This window comes from Megalops cyprinoides, chromosome 22 (assembly GCF_013368585.1).
Source record: "Megalops cyprinoides isolate fMegCyp1 chromosome 22, fMegCyp1.pri, whole genome shotgun sequence".
Classification (NCBI taxonomy): Eukaryota; Metazoa; Chordata; class Actinopteri; order Elopiformes; family Megalopidae; genus Megalops; species Megalops cyprinoides.
Genome location: NC_050604.1, coordinates 16409089 through 16431672, shown reverse-complemented (window position 1 = coordinate 16431672; position 22584 = coordinate 16409089). Strand labels below are relative to the sequence as shown.

The window sequence follows — 22584 nt, the reverse complement described above, 5'->3', positions numbered from 1 at the left end:
TGTTTACCTTTAATGCTTCTTCTGAATAGTTCACCTCTGTATTCATGAATTCACATTTTCTTATGAAACTGAGTGAAACGATTTGTGTTCATCCAAAGCAAGGTATGGAACACTTTTTACTGTCATCTGCAAAATTGCCCAGTTTTCCCCTAGAACCAGCTGCGATCATTATTATTTAGTAATCAATCTTTGGTGTTTCACTCCTTTCTGTGACAGAATAATCGCAAATATAATTTGGAGAACGATAGAGTGTTTCCATGAAGTTAAGAGTAGGCTATTTATACTCGGGTAACAACTGGGCTACTATACTACTAGGCTATTCTATGTTAACTAGCTAGCAGCCCGTTTACGTGCCATTCCGAAAGATCCCGTGGCCATCTGAACTCTCAAACCTCTTAAATAAGATTGCAAGCTGGTTGACTAGCTACCTTGACAGCTAGATCTATGCTCTTTTGTATTAGCGCTAACACGCGCATTACAATAGGGTTGGAATTACTTGCAAGATAACAGGCCGACGAGATTTCAGAAATTTCAGAAAAATGAGGCAACTAGTTAGTGTACATAAAGCAGCTGACTCTTCGGCGATCGTATCCATTATTTATTTAGATTTCGATGATCTTTTCTATTTTGGTTATTCTTGTATTTTCTATGTTCTTCTCGGCTGATATGCTTGTTGCTGACACAATGTAAGCCGGCATGAACTTCAAAACACAAAGTCGAGCTGCTTGCAGAAGTAAGGAACGCAAATGTGAATCGCGTGGATGTGTTTTCACATCAAGGCGCTTCGTCGGAGCTGCGCAGTATCTGCGCAACAATCAGAAAAAGTGGTGGAGTGTGCATTGAGTGTTGCAACAGTTACCATACATTGAAAGTCATCGCTTTTAGCTGATATTATAGCAATCAGTTTACAAAAGTTGCGTAGTGGTTGCAAGTGACGTAATTGCATACAACTTTACATACATTCATGCAAACATACATTTCACTTCGACGCACTGATGCAGAGACAAGACGTGAGTACATTTAAGGTTACAATTTCTACAGTTTTGACATCCAGCAGGCGCTGTTATCCGGACAGACTCCAAAGGCCAAGCACAAAGTGCACCGAAATGACACGATACGTCACGCAGAAAAGGACACGACTACCCGCACTCGGACAAAACACAAACACACAGCCGTGACAGGTGTGCACCCAGTCCAACGTGAAAGTTCAACACAAGCAATTCTTAATTAAACAATTCGCAAGCCGTTCAAACGCAATTTAAAATTCAATGTCCATATATCTACACATAATTTGTTTACTTTTTCACGATTACTTTTTTTCTTTCAGATCAATACTGATCCACTCATATTTGTCACCTGGATGTTCATCTGTTCACTCTGCCCACTATACCAATATATCCACATCTCACACAGATCTGTGGATCTTTATAACTCCAGCCCATGCAGGCTAACCTAATTAATTTAATGCATGGCTGAAACACAAATCATCACCTACAGGGGGTCCCCTGGACCAGAGTTGAGAAGACACCTCAAAACACACCCAATTATGTTTCGTTTCCTATTGTCAGCATCATTTATAAAACTCTGTTTTAACAATTTTATTGACAATCTGGAATTTTTTCTTTGAAATCACAAAAAGCGAAAGGTACCACTGAAACAGTCCTTCAATGCACGTTTGACAATGGTTCTGCCCATGTTTTTGCTGCAATGTTGGACAAATCTACGCAGCGTTCACGTAGCGTCAGTACTCACGAACGCCTCTCGAGCGCTTACAACCGTCCAACCAGACCACTGTAAAGCTACGCCTTGGCACAGCTGATTAGCTGGGTAGTTTTCTGCTGGAGTTTGATAGAAACTAGCCGACTGTGCAGTCTTGGTTATGAGTGACTCTTGAATATTATTTGACCAAAGCTGGCAAAATTACTATATCTAATTACAAAACGTGTCGATTAAATTAGCTGCAGGCATTTTGGAGACGTTGCTAGCTAGTTTGCTAGCTAGTTTACATGAATGATGATGTGATTGCATTATAGCGAGATATCCTATTCTGTGTGGATAAAGTTGTAGTTAATCTATTTTAATTAACTTACTGTAGAACAGCTAACCTTAACGCAGTTAACTTCGATCAAGGCGACTTGAGAAAACTCGTTCGAGTAACTTCTGAGATATCTTTCCCCCGGGATCTTGCGAACGACATTGAAGCAAGACAACTTAAATCAGGCTTGCATTTGTCGATCACTCCAATCAGCAGAAATGGGATTACACCCACTGGAGTTCAGCGAATGCTACCTTGACAGTCCTTCTTTCAGAGAAAGAATAAAAGCACACGAAGCTGAGCTGGACAAAACGAGCAGATTTATAAAAGAACTCTACAAAGATGGAAAGAATCTTATCAGTGCCATTAAACGTAAGTCGACCATTCAGTTATATCTTTCGAAAGAGTGCAAGTTTGTGGCGCAGGGTATTTGGTTCAAAGTCAGATCATATTGGCTTGATTTTATCTTACATTCGCTTACTACAACAATGATATTATTAGTAACACTGGGGTTAAGCAACTTGATTGAAGCTGTAATACTTGTAGGCTACGGTTCTAGGGTTAATTCACGTGTCAGTGACTAGAGTTGGCAATACACTTATCGCAAGGTAGCTGGTTATCGCATAGGCGGCTGCTACAACTTTGTAGGATGCTTGACATTATTTTCATAATAATATATGAAATAAGAATCGAGATCTGACATGAGCTAACCCAAATGACTCTAGAGCAGACCGCCGAGCACAGTGAAAGGACACTGTAGTGTGCAATCCAATGAATTTTTTGGTAGAAGTGCCCATATTTGGTCAACAGTGCTGTGGAGACCTTAGTGTAGCCTACATCACTGATGTGTATAACCTGCCGCTGTGCCTCGGCCTAACTGGTGACCGGTTCATTTCGTGTTTTGTGGCAAGAAAAAAAAAAAAAAAGTTTTTTGGTCTGGTCCTGTGACTCTTCTTGCTGGCTTGACCATCTTTCAGTAGGGCTCTTATTCAAAGTGGAGTCCCGACTGCTGCTGCTACCGTCTTCTAAACATTTTAATGTCATGTTGTCTGGCAAAGTTTGGGCTTCCTAAAATGTTAAGCAGACATTTCAATTATAAATATTTAATGTCATAAACAAAACATTTTAGACAAATGCTCGTCATGTTGCTGCTTACGCTGGCTAGTGATGTGCAGTACGCGAATGAACGAATATTTTTGAACGAATCTTTGAGGTGTACTGAGTGTACTACTGAATCGCTACTTTAAAAGATTCGTTCCTTCCTCTTTCCAAACATGCGCGCTGATTAGCTGGCATAGCAGCTATAACTCTCCTTCCGGTGAATGTTAGCGGTCTGTCCATGAAGCTTTTTATGATTAATATTCTTCCTTTAAGACTACCCGATAAAGATGCAATACAAAACTGAGATCCAACCTTTAGGAAATTAACTTACCAGGTACAACAAATTAATCAATTTTAGAACATATCAGAGAATTTGGCTGCAGTTATTTTGACCATACCTTATAATACACTAATATGCATATTGGGCTCTGGCTCCAGAAAAAAAGAGCAAATGTCTGCACTCTGCATAGAGCTAATGGTCACATAATGTTCTTGAATGCTTTCTCTCCATAATTGTAATGTCTGCAATGGTTGCATAAAAATGGTTTAAAAAGTACTATATTCAAAAGACACCCAACATAGCATTATCATGCGGGGATCCTGCCTCAAGAGTGGGATACTGATATTCATACCCATCAACCCATTTAGAAAGCTGCCCTAAAGTCAGAATTTTCAAACCTGTATAAAACTTGTGGGTATCAGAGAATGATAAATGCTGTACTGGTCAGACATGTTCATGTACATGTATGCACAAACCACACACAAGCACATATGCATACAAACCCATCCATTTGTTTGCTGTTGGACTATAATGTTTTACTTATGTTTTGTTGGAAATCCATGAGAATTTCATTAAGAAATTGTTTGCTTTAATGCTTTAAAAGGTTGTAAAATGATCCAGTGAGCTCTTTCATTTTCAGTGAGATTTTTTGACAGCTTGAAACTGGGAAGAGTGACTCTTACTATGTTCGAGTTCTTTGTCCACGTCTTCACAAGAACCCATTATTAGAAAAATAACAGACAAGCGGGTAATGTGCAACTGTCTGTCCACAAATGGAGGGCTGTACCTAATAATTATCTCAGTAATGAATTTGAATGTCACTGTACATAAAGTATAACGTTAGATGTACATGACATATGCCTAGTCAGCAGGGTTATACTCAGTGCAACTCACTATTGCACTGCCAGCACATGTGCATTACCACAATAAAAGATGACAACCATGAAATGGAAGATGACACCTAGAAGTGCTTTCGTCATGATCATGCCCATAGGGCCAGGGTGAAACACCCTTTCATTTAGAAGTGGAGTTTGCTGGGTTGCACTTGTTGCACTTTGTTGCTGCGACTGTGTAAAACTATAACCTTTTTTTTTTTACCTTCCCTCAGAGCCACTGTGAGTTGACTGTACCATCCTCTTTCATGCAAGCCTGTGTATTCTGCATCACAAAAACATTTTACATTAGCTTGATGCAACTAAGTACAGCTGGGCGCAGCATATGAGAGATCATACCCACCCAAGACAGGGTAGTAGCCACATGCAGATTTCAGTGCAAGGATGTAACTTTTAGTAGTTACAATACTAGTGTCTTAAATTGAACATGTGGATAAAAATGAATCTGGGATACTAGTGAAGTATCCCAAGGTTTAGGAACATAGGTGGATATAAAGTTAGCCAACTCACCTTTCACGAGTTTTACACCTGGTGACCATTTTGCTGTCAAAATGCTATCGTGATTTTTGGTGAATTAAGGTCCTTTTGTTGAGTACAGAAATTAACTCCATGCGTCTTGTCAATTCTGTAATATTGATGGTCGTGTACCTTCACTATAAAATTAAGTGACTTCAAGCCCAATCCTTTCTCATGCTTTTTCTTTCCAGTGCCTTTTCTTTCTGTCCTTTGGGAGGGCAAAGATATCTAGAATTCATTTTTATGGAGTTATTGAAAATTCAGCAGTCCCATTTAACTGGGAAAAGCATCACCATGGGGAATAGATGACAGCAATGGGTCAAGGGTCAGAGTGAGTAACAGGTTCATGTTCTTTCCACAAAGTTACATTTTGCACAGGTAGAGCGGTGTTGTAGTATGAAGCTAAACTGCAGTCAGCTTAACTGTAATGTATCACTTCATAACACAAAGGTATTCAAATGGAGATGTCAGCGCTAAAAGGTTAAGAAGGAAAAACTGCATATTGAAGTACAGGTTGTGCATTTTGTCCCTTGTGCATTTACGAGGCAAAGGGTGAATGTTTAGCATGCTTAACAGGGCAACTGGGGTGACAACGCTGTGTAAATACTTGTTTTCTTAGACCTCCAAGCTGAAGCGCCAGGAACGTATTGTGTAGGCTATGTGTTTCTGCTGCCCTCTCAAAACAGCAGAGCCATAACTGATCTGGCTGAAAAGTTGTGTGGTCATGATGGATGGTCTGGCAGTGCATGTGTCACTTTTTGGGAGCACACGATCAAGGACCACGTCTGGTATGGCCACTAACGTGGTAGGACATGGTAATCTGGGGTTCATATCGATGATTACATTGATGATTGTGTAGGTGATTTATGGTATATTTTGTAAGTGATCACATGCAATTGATTGAACGTATTCTGCTAAAGAGCAAGAGAACCGTCTGTGAGTGATTACAGATTGTTTATTGGCAAGGTGTTCCATGCTTAGACAATTTATGAGGACCTGCTGGCAAATGACCATCGCTTTGGTCACTTTACAATATGCAGCAGTCGCTTTTTATGAAAATCTTTTTGCTTGTGAGCTTCTGTGTTCACTTCTCTGTACTGTACGTTTAAATTGTAGTTTGTGTTTTTGTACCGTGCTGATTAGTTTAATTTTCAGTGCAGACAATGTGCTAAATGTGTTATGGCTGTTGCTTTTCAATGGACTTATGCTGGCTTATAGTGTACATGCTTATTTCTTATTCTGAAACTCTGTGGTAACGTTTGTATGTTCCCTGTGGAAAAGCTATAGAGAAAAAAATTAGCTAAAAATAAAATGTACATGTGACTGTGTGAGCCTCTGCTTCGCTGGCCTTTTTCGGAATTGTTTGAAAGAGCAGGCAATAACGTGCAGAGGGATCTTCAGAGGTCTGTCTGTTTCTTCTGGGATTTATTTTCTCCCATCACTCCTGCATGTAATGGCACAGTGCTTTGTGTGTTAAACCTGTGTGTGACAGCACTGTGCTCTGTGTTAAACCTGTGTGTGACAGTACTGTGCTCTGTGTTAAACCTGTGTGTGACAGTGCTGTGCTCTGTGTGTTAAACCTGTGTGTGACAGTGCTGTGCTCTGTGTTAAACCTGTGTGTGACCGCACTGTGCTCTGTGTTAAACCTGTGTGTGACAGTGCTGTGCTCTGGGTGTTAAACCTGTGTGGGGCAGCACTGTGCTCTATGTGTTAAACCTGTGTGGGACAGCACTGTGTTCTGTGTGTTAAACCTGTGCTCTGTGTGTTACACCTGTGTGTGACCGTACTGTGGTCTGTTTGTTAAATCTGTGTGGGGCAGCACTGTGCTCTGTGTGGTAAACCTGTGTGGGGCAGCACTGTGCTCTGTGTGGTAAACCTGTGTGGGGCCCCTCTGTGTTATATGCTTTAAACCTGTGCCACTGGCACTGTCCTCTGTGTGCTACATCAGTGTTCCATCATAGAACAACATGCTGTACCACAACATTACACTACTGCCCAGGCAGAATTCATTGTAGACCTATCGTAAGGAGCTACATTGTTTTTGGGTGATTTTGATATTAAGCAGTTATTGGCATAGGATCCTGCAGAATGAAAGTATCTTCTTCCCGAAAATTCTCTACACTTCTGCCCTTGTGCTCTCACTTGAACTTGCATCACCCCACCACCCTGCTTTCAGCAACAAAGAATTGCAGTTCCACTTTTGACCTTTTTTGTTGTTGGCTTTATGACTACTTTTTAAAAATGGCTTTTCTGATTTGAAGCTTACGCCGAAGCTATTTGAAAGCAAACAGTGCCTCTTAGCATTTGTGTGTCTGTACTAAATAAACAAAAAAGAAGTGGGCAAAAAGAAAGAGTGTTCCGTGATTGGTTGAAGTGTGCACGCTTTTCTGGGTGTGGAGTGGAAGAGCATTGTGTTGTCAGTACTATTTCAGGGTAAGCAGTGATTGGCTGTGCTTCCCGTTATTGTGGGAGTGATGGAGCGAGGCTAACGACCTTGCAGAATGAAATGTACGGGGTCACGGACAGTGATGTTCTGCAGGCTGACCAGTAAACTAAGCTAACCCAAAAAAAAATCTAATTTTCATGTAATGAGTGAGCATATTTGTGATTTCAATGACTGTTTAAACGTTGCCTTATTATCATCACTGATAAACGTGTTGGATATTTCACTCTCAAAATCTTTAAGTTGTTTCATGTTGTGTTTTAAGGGGCTTATGCCCTGTGTTTCTACCGTACATGGGCATAATCCAGAAGTTTCTGCTCAGGACATTGGGGGAGTCTGCAATGAGGCCTGTTCTCAGACAGTTAATTCCATATCGTGCCAGCCTGTCACACTGCACACTGCTGTCTGGTTTACTCTAAATCAGAATCTATGAATAGCATTGTATGTCTATAGATATCCATTTCCTTTATAGATTTAAAAGAGCAGGGTGATTTGTCAGCCATGGCATCTGTATGTGTAAAGTAAGCGGTGTTTTGACATTGACTGTACACAGACAATAATGTCAGCCTGTAAGATTGCCATTCTGGTGCAGGGTTTAGTAATTTACTGACCTGGGGTCTGTTGAAGTGCGCTTTGTGTTGTGTGATGAGCCTTCATTTAAACTATCCTGCACATGTTTTTACTATAATTAACACGCACGTTTAAATAAGGATCGTCCATTAACACCTGTTGGATTTGTTACTTGATTGCACCTGATGTGGTCCAATTCTATTGAGCCTCACACAAAATCAGTTTGGTTACGTTACATTATTGTCATTTAGCCAATCCTCTTGTCCACAGCAACTTCAACAGGTTACGGTTTTTACATGTTATCCGTTTAAACAGGTGGACATTCACTGAGGCAATCGTGAGTTAAGTACCCTGCCCAAAGGTACAGCAGCTTTGCCCCAGCGGGGAATCAAACCAGCAACCTTTCGGTTACAAGCCCTGCTCCTTACTACGCTGCCGCACTGCCAGTTGGAACAAAAATAAATAGTTTCAAGTTAAAAACATCTGACTTTTATTTGTGATCTCTTTGTTGTAATTAAAAGAATTGAATGTAAAATGCAGAAAGGTAATTCCTTTTGAAAAGGCAAGGCATAATTCCTTATGATTGGCAAGCTTGCTTATCCCAAATGAAAAAATGTGTCCAAGACCATCAGTTCAAAGTAAATTTCTTTATCTCTTTATCTCCCTTATTTGTAGCTCACTGGCCATTACTGGTGCCCATCTCAACAGGGCCCTGGTAAAGGCCGCATGTAGGAAACAGCTGGATTATGCCTATTGAAATTTTACCTTTATGAACAATACCTGCTTTAAAGCAGTGAACGTACTCAATCTGATTATAATTCATTTCGTAGGCTTGACATGGACTGTGCCAAAGCACAGAAGAAGCTTGGACAGCTATAAGGACAAAGATGGCTGATGGCTCATGTCCAACTGTTGTCCTTTTTGTAGAATGACTCAGAATCATCCAGTCGCATTTCAGTTTGAGATGGGAGAGATTTTTGGAGGGCATCCAGGTTTATTACACCCAGAAAGCAGTAACATACATATTTTTACATTTAGCAAGAGGTTAATCTTACAATTTCCATAACCTAGTCAGTTGATTTAGTGGTCGTATCAGGTAAGGAAGACGCTGTAGGAAATATTTTGATGGTGCCATTCTCCAGAAGGACTTACAGTATGAGGTCAAACAGGAAGTTGATAGCAGAGACTAATGCCAAATCTCCTTGACCTTTACCCGGCAATTATTTTTGTGTTGGAAATGATGCTTTGCACAAGCAGCTCAACTTTTCATGTGGGCGCAACCATCAGATTAATATATCTATTGCTATGTTCAGCTTCTGTGTTATGGCTTTCTAATGTATTATAAATATCTTGAAGTCACATTAAATTTCTGAGAACGAAGACATGTTTCGGAAGGTTTTTTTGTTGAAACGCTGTATTTAGAAGTAGCAGCGTGTAAAAACGGTGCACTGCGCCGATTTCGCCGGCACACCTCACAGCCTTGCCACGTAAAACACAGCCTTATCATTACATTTATTTATCTGCCTCGCTTCGCAGACAGCCTAATCCAGGGAGACGTGGGCTGAAACTAGCAGCCCTCCACTCGTGGCTCGGCTCCCAGTGCTCCGCCGCTGTTGTCTCCCCATCCTGTTTGGCGGTCGGACAGCTGTTTGAGTTTCGCTCTGGTCAGGGAGGATTCTCCGCGATGGAAAGTCCTGTGTTTGCCAAAGGAAAGCGGGCTCCACGCTCCGCGGGGCACAGAGGGCACAGGCCGTGGAAAGACGAGGAAAGAAGCCGAGGGCGTGTGCCTGCTTCGATGTGTGCGTTTCCAGTCCAGCCTCATCAGAGGCCTCATCCAGTCCATGCTGCAGACCCCCTTGATTAAAGCCAACAGGATCTGATGCTGATTTAGGGAACTATACAGTATAAAGGAAACTCTGACTACCCCTCCACAATAATCCAGTCTAAAACCATGCATTTAAATGTGTACATCATTGTCACCATTAAAAAAAGGAATGAAGCACACTGGTAAATTTTGCTGATTTTTTTTGTCAGTAATTAGCAGGTGTAGGAAGCATCTTATTTCATGCTTTGGAATGAGAAATGATTCGTGCTTGTTTTTGAATCTCTCAGGCGTTTATGACATACTCATGTGTAAGTACTCTTCAGGATCCCCACGTAATATTTACTGGTGGTTCAAATTCAGAATAGTCTTACTCAATAAATGTGTACTTTCCAGGACGCATATGATGGTGACCAGCAGTTCATTTTGTTTTCTGTGGCTGGAAGTGCTGTGTTTTTCACAGTGAAACACAAGGAGGTCTGCACTCTTTAATAATCAAGATGCTTTGCTGTATCCTTTACTGCATTACATGTAAAGATTGGCAGGACTCATAAGACTCATAATTTATGCTTTTTGCCAAAACCGATGAAACTAAAAAAAATACTGTTTCAAAAAAACAATCCATCTCCCCATCTGCAGTTAAATCTAGGACTAGTGTATTCATGCAGGCATGCTGTATCATTCATGTGTTCTTTAAAGTCTGCTCTCTCAAGTGAGAGCAAAAATGTGTTATCAAAGAGAAGACCATAACAGTAATATTGACGGTCAGACTTTATCTAGACTGGGTAGAGATTGATTACTCTGTTTTTCTGAGGAAAGTATCCAACATTCTCTTCTGTTGAGGTGTGTCGATTTGTCCTGACCTCTGACTAGCTATTTGTTGCATGTCGACCTCCAGACCTCCGCTGACCAATCGTTGGAGACAAGGTCAGGGGCTAAGATGGCTGTTTTCTTCAGGTCACAGAATCAGTTTCACTATATAAACAAATAAGAGCTATGGTATGTTGGGCTGTGTTGGCAGACCTGAGCACTGAACACTGTTATTTGGTCTGGCAAAGTGCTCACTATAATCACTGTTCTTACTATGCCAAAAGCTACATCATAGCCTTTCATTAAAATCTTATTCTGAGAGACATGAAGTCACACATTAAGAATGGTTGTTTTTTTCCCAGAGAGAAAACACAAGCATGTATGAAGACTTAAGAAAGAAAATAGTCTTTATAATGTTAATCAGCTGCTTTGATGAACCCTGGTGGCAGGGGTGTGTCTGCCCTTTGACCTGTGTGATCATGTTTTTAGTTGTCTGGTGGAGGAGCTTCATGGAGCGGTAGAGCATTCTATGGTGGAACTCACACTAAGGGCGGAGCTAATGACAGAGACGGAGATGATCTAATGGCTCTTTCCAAAGCTGATCTTAGGATGGTGGTGTAGGCAGGGTGTTGACATGTCAGTATTCTGTCACATCTTTCTTCTCTCTGGCTACACCACAGAGGGATGGATCCTTTGCTTACCCTGTCAGTTGAGTACATGAATATTAGTCATTTTACTTTAATTACAGTGCTTTCTCTAATGATTGTTTAAAGCAAGTGGAAGAATTATTTTACACTATGATCAAAGGTAATGCTGGGTCTTTACACACATCCATAATACACATTGTGCCTCCAGTGTATTGCTAGGTAACAAAACTCAGGATTATGTAGAAGTCCATAGAAAAGGACAGCTTGGTTTTAAAATAATGCCATGACTCAGTGTTTCTGATCATTTTACTGGTCTCTGACCAATTCAGTAAAACTGGCAGATTGATTGATTGATTGATTGTCTGAAGTGGAAAAATAGTAGTCTGGAAATTAGAACTGAAAAGTCACTAGTAACTGACAGCGTAGACAAAAAATAGTATTAAAATATTTGAGAATTTTATAAATAAATAATAAATAAATAAATATTTATAAATATTATTTTCAAACAATTTATGTATGTTGAATATAACCTAGTGCCACAGATTATTACTGGATGAACCAGATTAATATATGAACCAGACAGCTTAGTGTGTTTCACATTGAAAATCATGTCTCTGCTATTACTGAAGCTACAAGTGATGGCTCGTTGTGAACATGCTTCATGGGGCCTGATCTAAAGCAGAACATCCACAGCATGCACAGGGATATGGACAGCACATCCTGTTACCAACCAGAACGTCATAGATGCAGGACAGAAGGAACGCAGGCCCTAAATATCTGATCATAATAGAATTCTGTGCTGTTGCTTTCTGGTCATTTGGTTATTGTAACCTATAAAAGGAAATGTTGTTGGGGAAAGTGACTGACAGCAGTTTTTCCCAGTGGAAAGGCTGCTTTGAATAATCATGATATAGAAAATTAATGATTTTACACAGTGCGATCCATGTAATGGATGGGTGGGTGTTGTTTGGGGGTGTGCGCAGAGAAACATTTGGGCTGGACGTTGAGAGGGTTACAGGGATTACTGTCTGCAGCTGCAAACATCTGGAAGAGCAAAGGTCCTGCATATGAGGTTCTTTTCATCGGTGCCCTGAGTGTGCTATAAATACTTAGGAGAGGGTTGTTTTCAAAAAATGCACGTTTATGTCACACATGAGATTAATGAAGACACTGCAATGAAATCTGCTGATTATTCTGTACATGTAACTATCCTGAACCTCAAAATGTGGCCACAAAATATCAAAGATCATGAAGGATTTTAGAACCAAAGAAGTCTTGTGTAGAGGTCAACATTATTTTAGCAGTATGAAGGCGAGCATTTGGCACCGTAGAATATTACTAATGAGCCGGTAATAGTGGGAGGGAATCACAGGTGTGGTGTATACTGTGGAGTTTTGAAATGAGCTTGTCATTCTGGTAAGGCTGTGGTGTTTTTATAGATATTGCTGAAATCTTGGTCCTTTGACACAGGCAGGTTAAAGTCCAGCCTATCCTTGGTCGAGACCTGTAATGAACACACAGCCTCATGGTTAACATTATTGTCATTTAGCAGACACTCTTATCCAGAGTGACTTACATGTCCTACAATTTTTACATGTTCTCTCTTTATACAGGTGGATATTTACTGAGGTCATTTTGGGTTAAGTACCTTGCCCAAGGGTGCAGCAGCAGCACCCCAGCAGGGAATGGAACCGGCAACCTTTTGGTTACAAGCTCTTTCCACTAAACTACGTGGCCTCAAACTGATTTCTGAAGTGAGTGAGCTCATTCAGTTCCTCATGGTTCCCACATGTGATACTGCATTACCCAGATTTTACACTCACTCGTGTGACTTCCTACCCAGCTGTCCCCATCCCACTCCATCGGAACAGCTGCTCTTCACTGCATTAAAGTGTGCAGCATCATTAGTCACTGAAGTTACTGCGTGTCGATGTGTCGTTCAGCTCGTAGGGTGTTCCCATTGGCACAGAAGAAAATTCTCACATCCTCTGTGAGTTTGGCACTTGCGTATGTGTGCCATGTCATTCATCAGTTTACAGCAATGTAGTAGGGTCTGGGTCTATTCTCTTATATGGGCTGAACACCAGTCTTTTACATTACATTATTATCATTGGCATTTAGCAGATGCGCTTATCGAGAGCGACTTACATAATCGAATCGAACCAGCAACCTTTCGGTTATGATAAGATGTAACAAACATTATAAAAACCGTGTTCTGATATCTGTCAGACTTAAAAAAAAAAAAAAAAAAAAAACTGCCATGCTGGTGAGCTGACCTGTCCTTTTTTTATCAACAATTTCTTCACCGTCTGCACTCATTTTGTCACTCCACGCCGTTTCTGTCATTGTGTCTCATGTCGATGGTGCGACCGAACAATACACCTGTTGAATGATTGGCTGTTTGCTTGTCACTCATAGCACGCTCCATTATCAAGGGATATGATAGGCTGTTTATGAGCCAGGGAGGGAGCACGCTTGGGGTTTGTTCATGCAACCGAACTTTGCGCATTCGTTATGTGCTTTCCTGGTGGTTTACATTTAATGCATTTAAGTGAAAATACCAAACATTCTATCAAACAATTTTCTTATTGCTATTGATGAAGTGTCTATTGTACATATCGCTATCGTCTTATCGCCCAGGCCTACGGCTACTCCTTACTGCTATGGTACCCTGCCACCCCATATTAGTAGTGTTAAGGCTAGAGTGGTATCACAGGTGCATGAAAATGGATGTGTGACCATAATTCTGACGTGTCACTTCTGTAAGTAAGTCACACAGAGGGGGGAGTGAGCGTGGTGGCAGCCGTGGGGACTGTGAGACATGGCAGCCTCTACGTGGCCATGCTGAGCCATGCTGAGAGTGACTGTCTGTCCGTCGTGGGGCTTGATACTGCTGAAAAAGCCTTTCCCCTGTTCTGTGATGTAAGGGGGCGCGGCGTTGTTTTTGTTTCCCCCTCCTCTTCAATCAGGGCGCCGCTGCTACAGATCGCAGTTCCGCTGTCACATGTTTTCCTTGTTAGAGAAACCTTGGGAGTAATATCAGATTAATGCAAGGTCATGCCATTATGACTCAGTTTAGTGGAATCCTTGTTTTTTCATGCAGCGGAATAGCTTTCTGAAGCTCCTTGCTTTGTAAGGAGTTATGGAACATGTTGAAGCTTTAAAGCCTTTAGCAGTTACTATTAGGGCTTTTTCGCTGTAACTATTAGGGCTGTGTATGAACTGATATGCTCAGTACGTTATATATTTATTCATTGCAATACACAGCAATATTCTATGAAAATGTTAACAACCAGTTGTTACAGAGTATTCCCTCAGCAGAGACGGATGTTTCCATGCAGAAATGGCAAAGAATCGTCAGGATTAAGTGTAACTTCATTCATACCTGTACTTCTCTCTAATGTGTTAATTGTCCTTCAGAGGAATTTCATTGGATTGAGTAGTATTTTGGAGGTGCTAAGCATTATTTATAAATCCATAATTTTTCTTAATGGATACTGATTCTCCAGAAGTGTAACATATCATACCTCATACATGAGAATAAAATGGTTTATGTAATAGCAAATTATCATTATTCAGCAGCTGAATTATCAGAAAGGCACAGGCGGTTATGATCTGTACCACAATTAGCATACACTAATGACACATTCACAGATAAGACTCGGGCTGGATACGTCAAGGTCTTATTTATTTATTTAATTCAGAAAAGTACTCAGTCTTACGTTCCTGTTGGTCTGATTAAATACATGTATATTAGGGATGCAAATAACTATCAGTAACATACTTGGTTACCTGTTCTGAGGCAAATGATATCTGTTTAATGATAATAATGATAATCTTAGATCCCTGTTGACCTTGATCATGGCACTACACACCGCAGAAATAAAAGAAGAAAGCTGCAGGCACCAGAGTAACTTTTGCCTTGCTTTGAGATATATTCGCCCCTCCCATTGGCTACATATGGCATGCCCCATGTGCAAGTACCACTGCCCTCCCTAAAACTGATTCCAAACAACTATTGACATGGGCACAGCTTTTTTTCTGGCATGTCTCACAACCCAGATCAGAAAAGGTAATGTGACGCACATTAGCTAAATGCAATGTCTCGTGGGAGGAAAGGGCAGACCCGCTGCCTGGCGCAGGTGCATGACTCCACACGGCTCTGTGCTAACAGGGTGGCATGCTAGCCAGCAGGAAGTGTTCTGTTGGTGTTAACAAGCATTCTGGCTACAGGCTACAAACCTATTGCTTTACTCCCCCTCCTGTTCATTTTGAAACACAGCGTGACACGTTGGTGAATTAGTCTAGGGATTATTGAGTTTAATTTATTAAACCTGTAAAGAAAATGTGTGTTCTTTCTCTTTTTGAGCACTATGTATATTAAATAGTAAAATATGTTTTTTTTTTTTGATCCATTTGTAAGATTTTCTTGCTTGCTGCTCTACTTTATGTCCCCTGATGACTGTAGGTTGTTTGTGTATCCTGACTCTTGGTTTTGATGTATACTGCAGTTGTTGTTGAATTCCGGTTATGTCAGTTACTGTACATTATGTGAGGGGTTGTCTCAGAATGTTGTGACAACATTGTCTGCTTTAGGTATGTATGTGTGTATTTATGTGTGTATGTATGTGGGTTGGGGAGGGAGTGAGTGACTCTTGAGTTTTTAAGCACTCACTATGTGAGTTATTTATGTAGTTAATTCTGTAGGTATTGTATACAATTTTTGAACCGAAGACTGAAAATCATTTGATGGAGAGAAACTGAGAGGTCCCTCACTAGCTATCTACATTGAAAAATAACATCTGGAGTCCATTTCAAGATCAGACATCTTAAAAGTACGTCACTATCAATATACTAGTCATCTTAAGTTGTCAGATTCAAAGCAAACCCTTGAAGAATAAATGCTGTGGGAAAGAACATATAGGTCATAGGGGGAAAATCATAATGGCTGCTAGAGAAATGGAGGACATAGTCTGAAATTAACTCCTTTAATAACGTATGAGTAGTTGGAAATTGTTGTAATATGAGCTAATTATTGGCAAGTAAAATATAAAAGTCTGTAAAAGATGTGTCTTTTTGAAATAAGAAGATAATGTGAGACTGCTTAGTCCTACTGAGCAACTTCTCAAGTTTATCTAGAAATATCTTTCTGTGTTCCATTGGGTGTGGTAATGCCCAGTAATGTCTTCTCTAGCATGGCCACAGTGTGTAGTTGGTAACCAGGTCAGCAAAGGTGACCGGCACTTTCTCTGGGGTGAAATGGAGCCCTGGTGCTGCATGGCCACAGTGCTCCCTGTGAAGTTCTCTGAGGCAGTTCTCTGTGAATTAGTGGAGATGTGTCGAAGGGGGAAAGCGCTGCACACAGGCTGTGTTGGGGGAGCAGGATTACGCTCTGTGAGAAATAGAGTTTTCCGCTTGCTCTTTTTTGTCATTTAGGGGAAGGCAACCTTGCTTTGATTCGAACAAACTCTCTCATCATACCAAAACAGATTTTTATTTTACACGTTCTATATGTTTGTCCTCTAAACAGACCCTTCATATGTCAGTGTCTTTGTTTTGTCAATATGTCCTGTGCTCCCCTGTCCCCACATGGCAAGTGTTGACGTCACCCTGGGGTCAGTTTAACCCAAAAATCATCAGTGGATGAAGAGCTGCAGGGGTCGACCAACTGCTTACCTGTTCTTTCAAATAAAACCATGAATGCAATTAAGGATGCAGATGGAGGATTCATTAATTGACAATTACGAAGTGTAGTACATGACAAAATACCATTTGAAATGCATCAAAAATGAAGTGAACACGAAACACTGGTAATGTAGGTCTTAGGGAGCTGCAGACACCATGGTTACAAAGGACCTCCCTGTAATGATCACGCCACTGGCTCGCTCAGGATAGAGCTCTGCTTCATTATAAATCCACAGTCACGCAGTGTGTGATAACATTACTGAGGTCACATTCCTCCTAACCCCAAATCACAGTGTAACATTCTCCTTAAATGAAATGGTGGAAAAATCACAGTCACCACTTGGTGATTCACCAGGACGAATGCTGAGCATTGAAGAAGCCTTTTGTTCAGTTTTTGGTGAAGCGTCTCTTTTCTTACTTAAATTCCACTGCACAGGCAGTCATTAACCATGATCTAAATTCACACAATTGGCCAATTAATGTAGTCTCACACTAATTTTCATCTGTATCAGGGCTAATAGGGTTGTGTGAAATGTCTCTGATACTCACTTGCAGTCATGAAACAGTTATTAATATATTAATATATATTAATGAATATTTCACCGGCAAAAAAAAAAAAATCACATGTGAGTGACTGCCGCAGATTTTCTGGACCCACAAACCCACTAGTGCCAGGTGGTGTTCCCCATAATAATTGTCAGCAACCTAAGACAGCATGTTGTATTATTTTATAATGGAGAGGTATTTAACATTGATCTTGACCATAAAAGTGATGAAGGAAGTGCAACAAAGTTACATGCCTATTACTCTCATGCTCCCTGGAGTTTTGGGTTCAAATAAGTAAAGAAAAAAGACATTTGCGTCACATGTGAGGCAGGTTACCTGCAATTTCCATTTAAGGACAGATAACTCTAATCCAGCAGTTTTAAAAATTTGTTTGGTTACAACCCCTTCCATTTCTTATTGTTGCCATGATTCCTACCCCACTCAATAAACATTGTATGCTATTTACTTAGCACATTAATGATAGATGATATTTACTTAGCAGATTTATTGAAGTAACTTCAGTTAAGCACCTTTGCCGACGGGTGGAACAGCAGTGGCCCACCTGAGAAGCAAACCCAGCAACCTTTTGGCGACAGACCCTGCTCTGTGTCATTTTGTTGGACATTGTCACAATTTCAGATAAGGCATTTATTCTTTCATTGAGCGGGTGTATGAAAATATTTATACATTTTTGTACCTGGCCAGTGCCTTTCAAACATTTTTGGAACTGAATGTGAAATTGCAGCCACATGTTTTTTCAAGCTGACAAGCTGATTGAGACAAAGCAGCCCACACACAGCCTCTGATACTTCAGGGTCATAGATGATAACATTTTGGAGCAAGAGTCTGATTATATTTCACCGCTTTGTGATGTGTGGACAAAGTCTAGCCAAGCTTAAACAAATTTTAGTATAGTCCATCTGTTTTGAGATTTTTTTGTTGTTGTCTTTTTGTTTGTTTTCCTGTTTTACTCAAAAACCTGCGTAAATCATATCTCAGACTATATTTACATTAAAAACACGGAGCACAAAATGGCATATAATATTTGTAACATCGTGCACAGAGGGTCAATACTGCCCTGATTCCAGGATCAGCTGAGGCCAACCAGGGCCCCGAGGTCTGGTGTTTCGAAGAGCTCACATGAACCAGCTTTTGCGTGTGGATTCAGTAATCCACAAACAGTTCTGCTCTGGGTGGTTCTGCAGAAAGCCTGGATGTGACTGGACATAAGCCACTTACTCACAAGCCTTGACTGGAAAGCAAAATTTAGCAAGAAGTTTGTATGTGGTGCAAAGTGGCAGAGAATAATGTTGCCACAACTGATGTGTGGGTTCAGATCAAGCCGTCTGTAATTTAGCAGTACACATTAGGAGATGTAGTGTTGACTCCTGATGTCATGTGACCTCAGTCTAACACACCAGATCTGCTGTGTACAGCTACACACCTCTCCAGCTTTAGCTTGCCTAAAATGAACATGCATTAATGAGTAAGGTGTCAGAGCAATGTGTTTATTTATTTTCTTAGGCTACTGTGGAAGCAAATGGTTACATACTGTGGAGCTTTATACCACTATTGACATCTGCATGATTTTGATGATTAAATGTTACAATGCTTCCAGGACCCTTAAGGTAAAAGAGGTTGTAGTTGTGATGTCAGTAGTAGTGATTTCTTTCTCTTCTAATTCCACTCTTTAGTTTGCTAAGATAGTATCAACTTTTTTTCTTTTGTTTTTTTTTTTTGCAGTGGCACACTTTCCATAAATGACAAAAGCTGGTGGCACACCATTGTCTCCCCCAACCACCACAACTTAACATGCTCACCACAGCACTTGCCGTTATGCCAAATGAACAACACTTGCTTTCAGTGTGAAACCTGAGCTTGTCTTGATGAACACAGAGCTGTTATCCTGGCAGGTATTGATGATAGACACATCAATACACACAGAACTCTAGGTCTGTCTGGAGTTTCACTCATAGTATTTATCTATTCGCAAATTTCCTATGGCAGACTTGGTCGGCTCTGGTGGCATGGCAATTGAGAAACACTGCTTTAAGGCTGTCAGAACTGATATTTCTGTTAAATGAATGCTGATGGTGTTTTGATGCTTTTGATGCCTTCTTTATACAACCCTTCTTTGGAATGACTCAGCAAGTGCACAGCACCACATCCTCTGCAGTTGTGTGGGGGCTCTGAATCGAGATGAATGCAGTCCACTGATAACACTCTCATGTGAGCCATTGGCTTCTTTTTTGCAAGTGTGATAATGAAACACCTTTAAGTGGATGCCAATTGGTGGATAGGTGCTATTCCACTGATGATTTTCTGGGTGCCTGAGAGTGTTGAGACAAAGAATATCCTGGCTGACTGACTCCTTTATGGTGGAAAGAAGTTACTTTGCTCCCCTAATGGAGGCTCAGATGACACAGCTGGTTTGGAACCTGCACTTGGGATGAGCACCTTGCTTACTGAGCCACTCTGGAGCCTATGCCCGTTGTGATGGTGTCTTTGAAGTGGGTTATCAAACAATTACAAAAAATGGAAGTGTTGCCAATTATTTTAAAAAAGTATCCATTTGTATATGGCTTAAGGAGAAAAAGGAGCAAGGAGAAAAACATTCCTCCAAACTTTAAGGAAAGTAAAAAAAAAATACAGAAATGAATGATCCAGGAACATAAAATTATGTCTCTAAATGAATTATATGTTTATAATATATGTATTTCGAATATATAGCAAGCGATGTACAAATTACAGTCTTCATCCGGGAGTATAGGCTATTAGTGTATCTTTAAATAACCGTCATAGCTACTTTCTTAAGGTGCCCTCCCTGGGACCATCAGAAGTATCTGCGTTGTAGAATGCCATTAGCAGTCAAACGCGTGAAGGCCCACCGGGTGAAAGAAAGCCCAGGGATCACACCAGCACCCAGGGACCTTCTTATCATTTGAGCCTGTTCTGCAGTCTGTAAACGGAGCCCTGTGGAACAAAGAGGCAGGGCATTGTCCGCGCTGAATGTGGGGTCTGTTCGGGGCTCAGTCTGAGAGGTCACGCACCACTGCTGGCCTGTTTTATTTTTGACAGGAGTCTAGCGTCACAACAAGATAGGGGGCCTTCAGGCCTAATGAGGAAGGTAGGTACATCTCATTTCCCACGCGTGCAAACTCCTGTGGCAGGATGCTACTGCTTACGTGTTCGGAGGTGGCAGGATGTTTGCAGAAGGTGGCGGTCTGTGTGCTTTGAAACTGCTTTTTGTGCTGGTTGTTTTTTTTTTATTTGAGCAACAACATGTTGTTTCAGTTTCAACTCCGATGTGACATTGTGTTGCTTGTAGCATGGAGGCTCTATCAAACACTAAAAACAGCAGTGTTTCAGGAGCAGGGGGTGGAGAAGGTGGTAGTAATGTGTAATTATGTTTAGATTTGACAGAACTGAGAGTCTGAGGTCAGGTTTTGATAATTAATGAAGTAAAATCAGGGGAAATGTATGTGAGATAATAGTCAGTGTTCAGAAGAGTTGAAGCGTTATGGAATTTAATGTGTTGTTAAATGAATTGATGGTTATGCAAATAGCAATTAAACGAAAGTTCCCTGTGAAATTCCCTGTGCAGGAAACAAGTTTAACTTGCAGATGGCAAAGATATACCCTCTTCATCTGTGTGAATACAGTGTGTTCTGCCCACAGGTGTGATAGGGTTGACATCAACATACTGCATAAACTCATAACCTTCTTTGGACTTTTCTTCTTGCCCTTTCAGTGATACTGAAGGACATCACACAGGTGTATGATGCAGATTTGGATGGTGTATCTCTGTTCTGCATTTCTTGCCATTTTTTTTTATCTGTGCACCCAAATAAAATATTCCGAACAGATTAAAGTGGGTCACAGATAAAGCTTGGGAGCACTGCATCATAATCATGAGAAGCACAGCTTGTAACCCAAAGGTTTGACTTCCTGGTGGGGCACAGCTGAAGTACCCTATGGCAAGGTACTCAACTCAAATTGCCTCAGTAGATATATCACTGTATAAATGGATAATGTGTAAAGCTGTATAAAGCTATATAAGTTGCTGTGAATAACACTGTCTGATAAGAGACTTAAATGTAATGACTGAGAGTGGTAGGCAGGAAAACCTCAGCATGACTTCTCAGTGTTTTGTCTGGGGAAGTTTGCATATGTTCCCGTATTCCAACAGAGGGCTTTTGCCCAAGTGACATACAGCAGTAGTCCGTTTGATTGAATAATACACTTAAGTCTTTTATCTGCTGGGATGAAGAAACATGTTGTTCTCTCTTTCAGAACTGGGAATGGCGCAGCGCAAGTTTGCTCAGTGCCTGGGAGAGTTTCAGTTTGAGTACATTGGAGATGCTAAGACCGATGATGAGAAGTGCATCGGTGAGTGTAGTCACGTTCATGCCTGTCAGGGTGACTGGCATGGCTATCCATTCGTTAATTCCACTCTCAAAAATATCTGTGTTTGCCAGTTTTAATTATTTATCTGCTCATATCAGGAATAGTTTGTTTATCTGAAAGACAAAAGCAATGCATGGTCTGCTTTTTTGTTTAAATTTTAAGTCCTCTAATTTGGTAGTGGTGCTAAAGGCGCATACTGAAATGTCATAAGACTATGCTGGTGTGTGTTGTTTCAGGATATCATGAAGAATAAAATAAGTTTAATAATATGTATGAAAGTGCATCAATTATTATAGTTTGTCCTGTTGAACTATTTTTGATCTTCTGAATCATTTGGGAACCATATTTTAATGTGGTAATATGAAAACAGATTTAGTCTTCCACATAGTGTAACTCTTATCACTATATTTTGTTATCAAGTTTATCAGTACAGATTCAAATAATGAAGCCTTTTAGTAATTGCATCAATAAAACCAGTCAATTAGCAATGCTTCACCGGGTTTTATTCCCCTCAAAACTTCTCATGGTGTCTCTCTGTGCCTGTCTGTTTGTGTGTGTGTGTGTGTGTGTGTGTGTGTGTACGTACAATGTAGATGATTCGTTGCAGGAATTTTCTTCTTTCCTGAAGAACCTGGAGGACTACAGAGAGCTGATGGTAAATTTATTTTGTGGGCACCAGCTGAAAACTGATGATAATTAAACCTCATTTATTCTATGGGCAAGGGCACCTTTAACTAAAATCTCCAGTTGCTAGGTCTCCGCAGCTGGAAGATTGCTCTGATGCCTATAGTGTAGTATGTTTAATGTTAGCAGAGTTAAGCTCTGGAGT

General features: G+C 40.6%; 1 protein-coding gene across 1 annotated transcript in view; it reads left to right on the top strand.

Moving 5' to 3' along the window:
- Positions 1-1828: 1828 nt before the first annotated feature.
- LOC118769835 (rho GTPase-activating protein 10-like) overlaps positions 1829-22584 on the top strand; it is a 45789-nt gene continuing 25033 nt past the window's right edge. Inside the window, exons 1-3 of the mRNA XM_036517179.1 lie at positions 1829-2407; positions 21642-21737; positions 22349-22410. Coding sequence (XP_036373072.1) covers positions 2254-2407; positions 21642-21737; positions 22349-22410 — 312 coding nt within the window. The 5' untranslated portion in view covers positions 1829-2253. The remainder of the gene's footprint in view (positions 2408-21641; positions 21738-22348; positions 22411-22584) is intronic.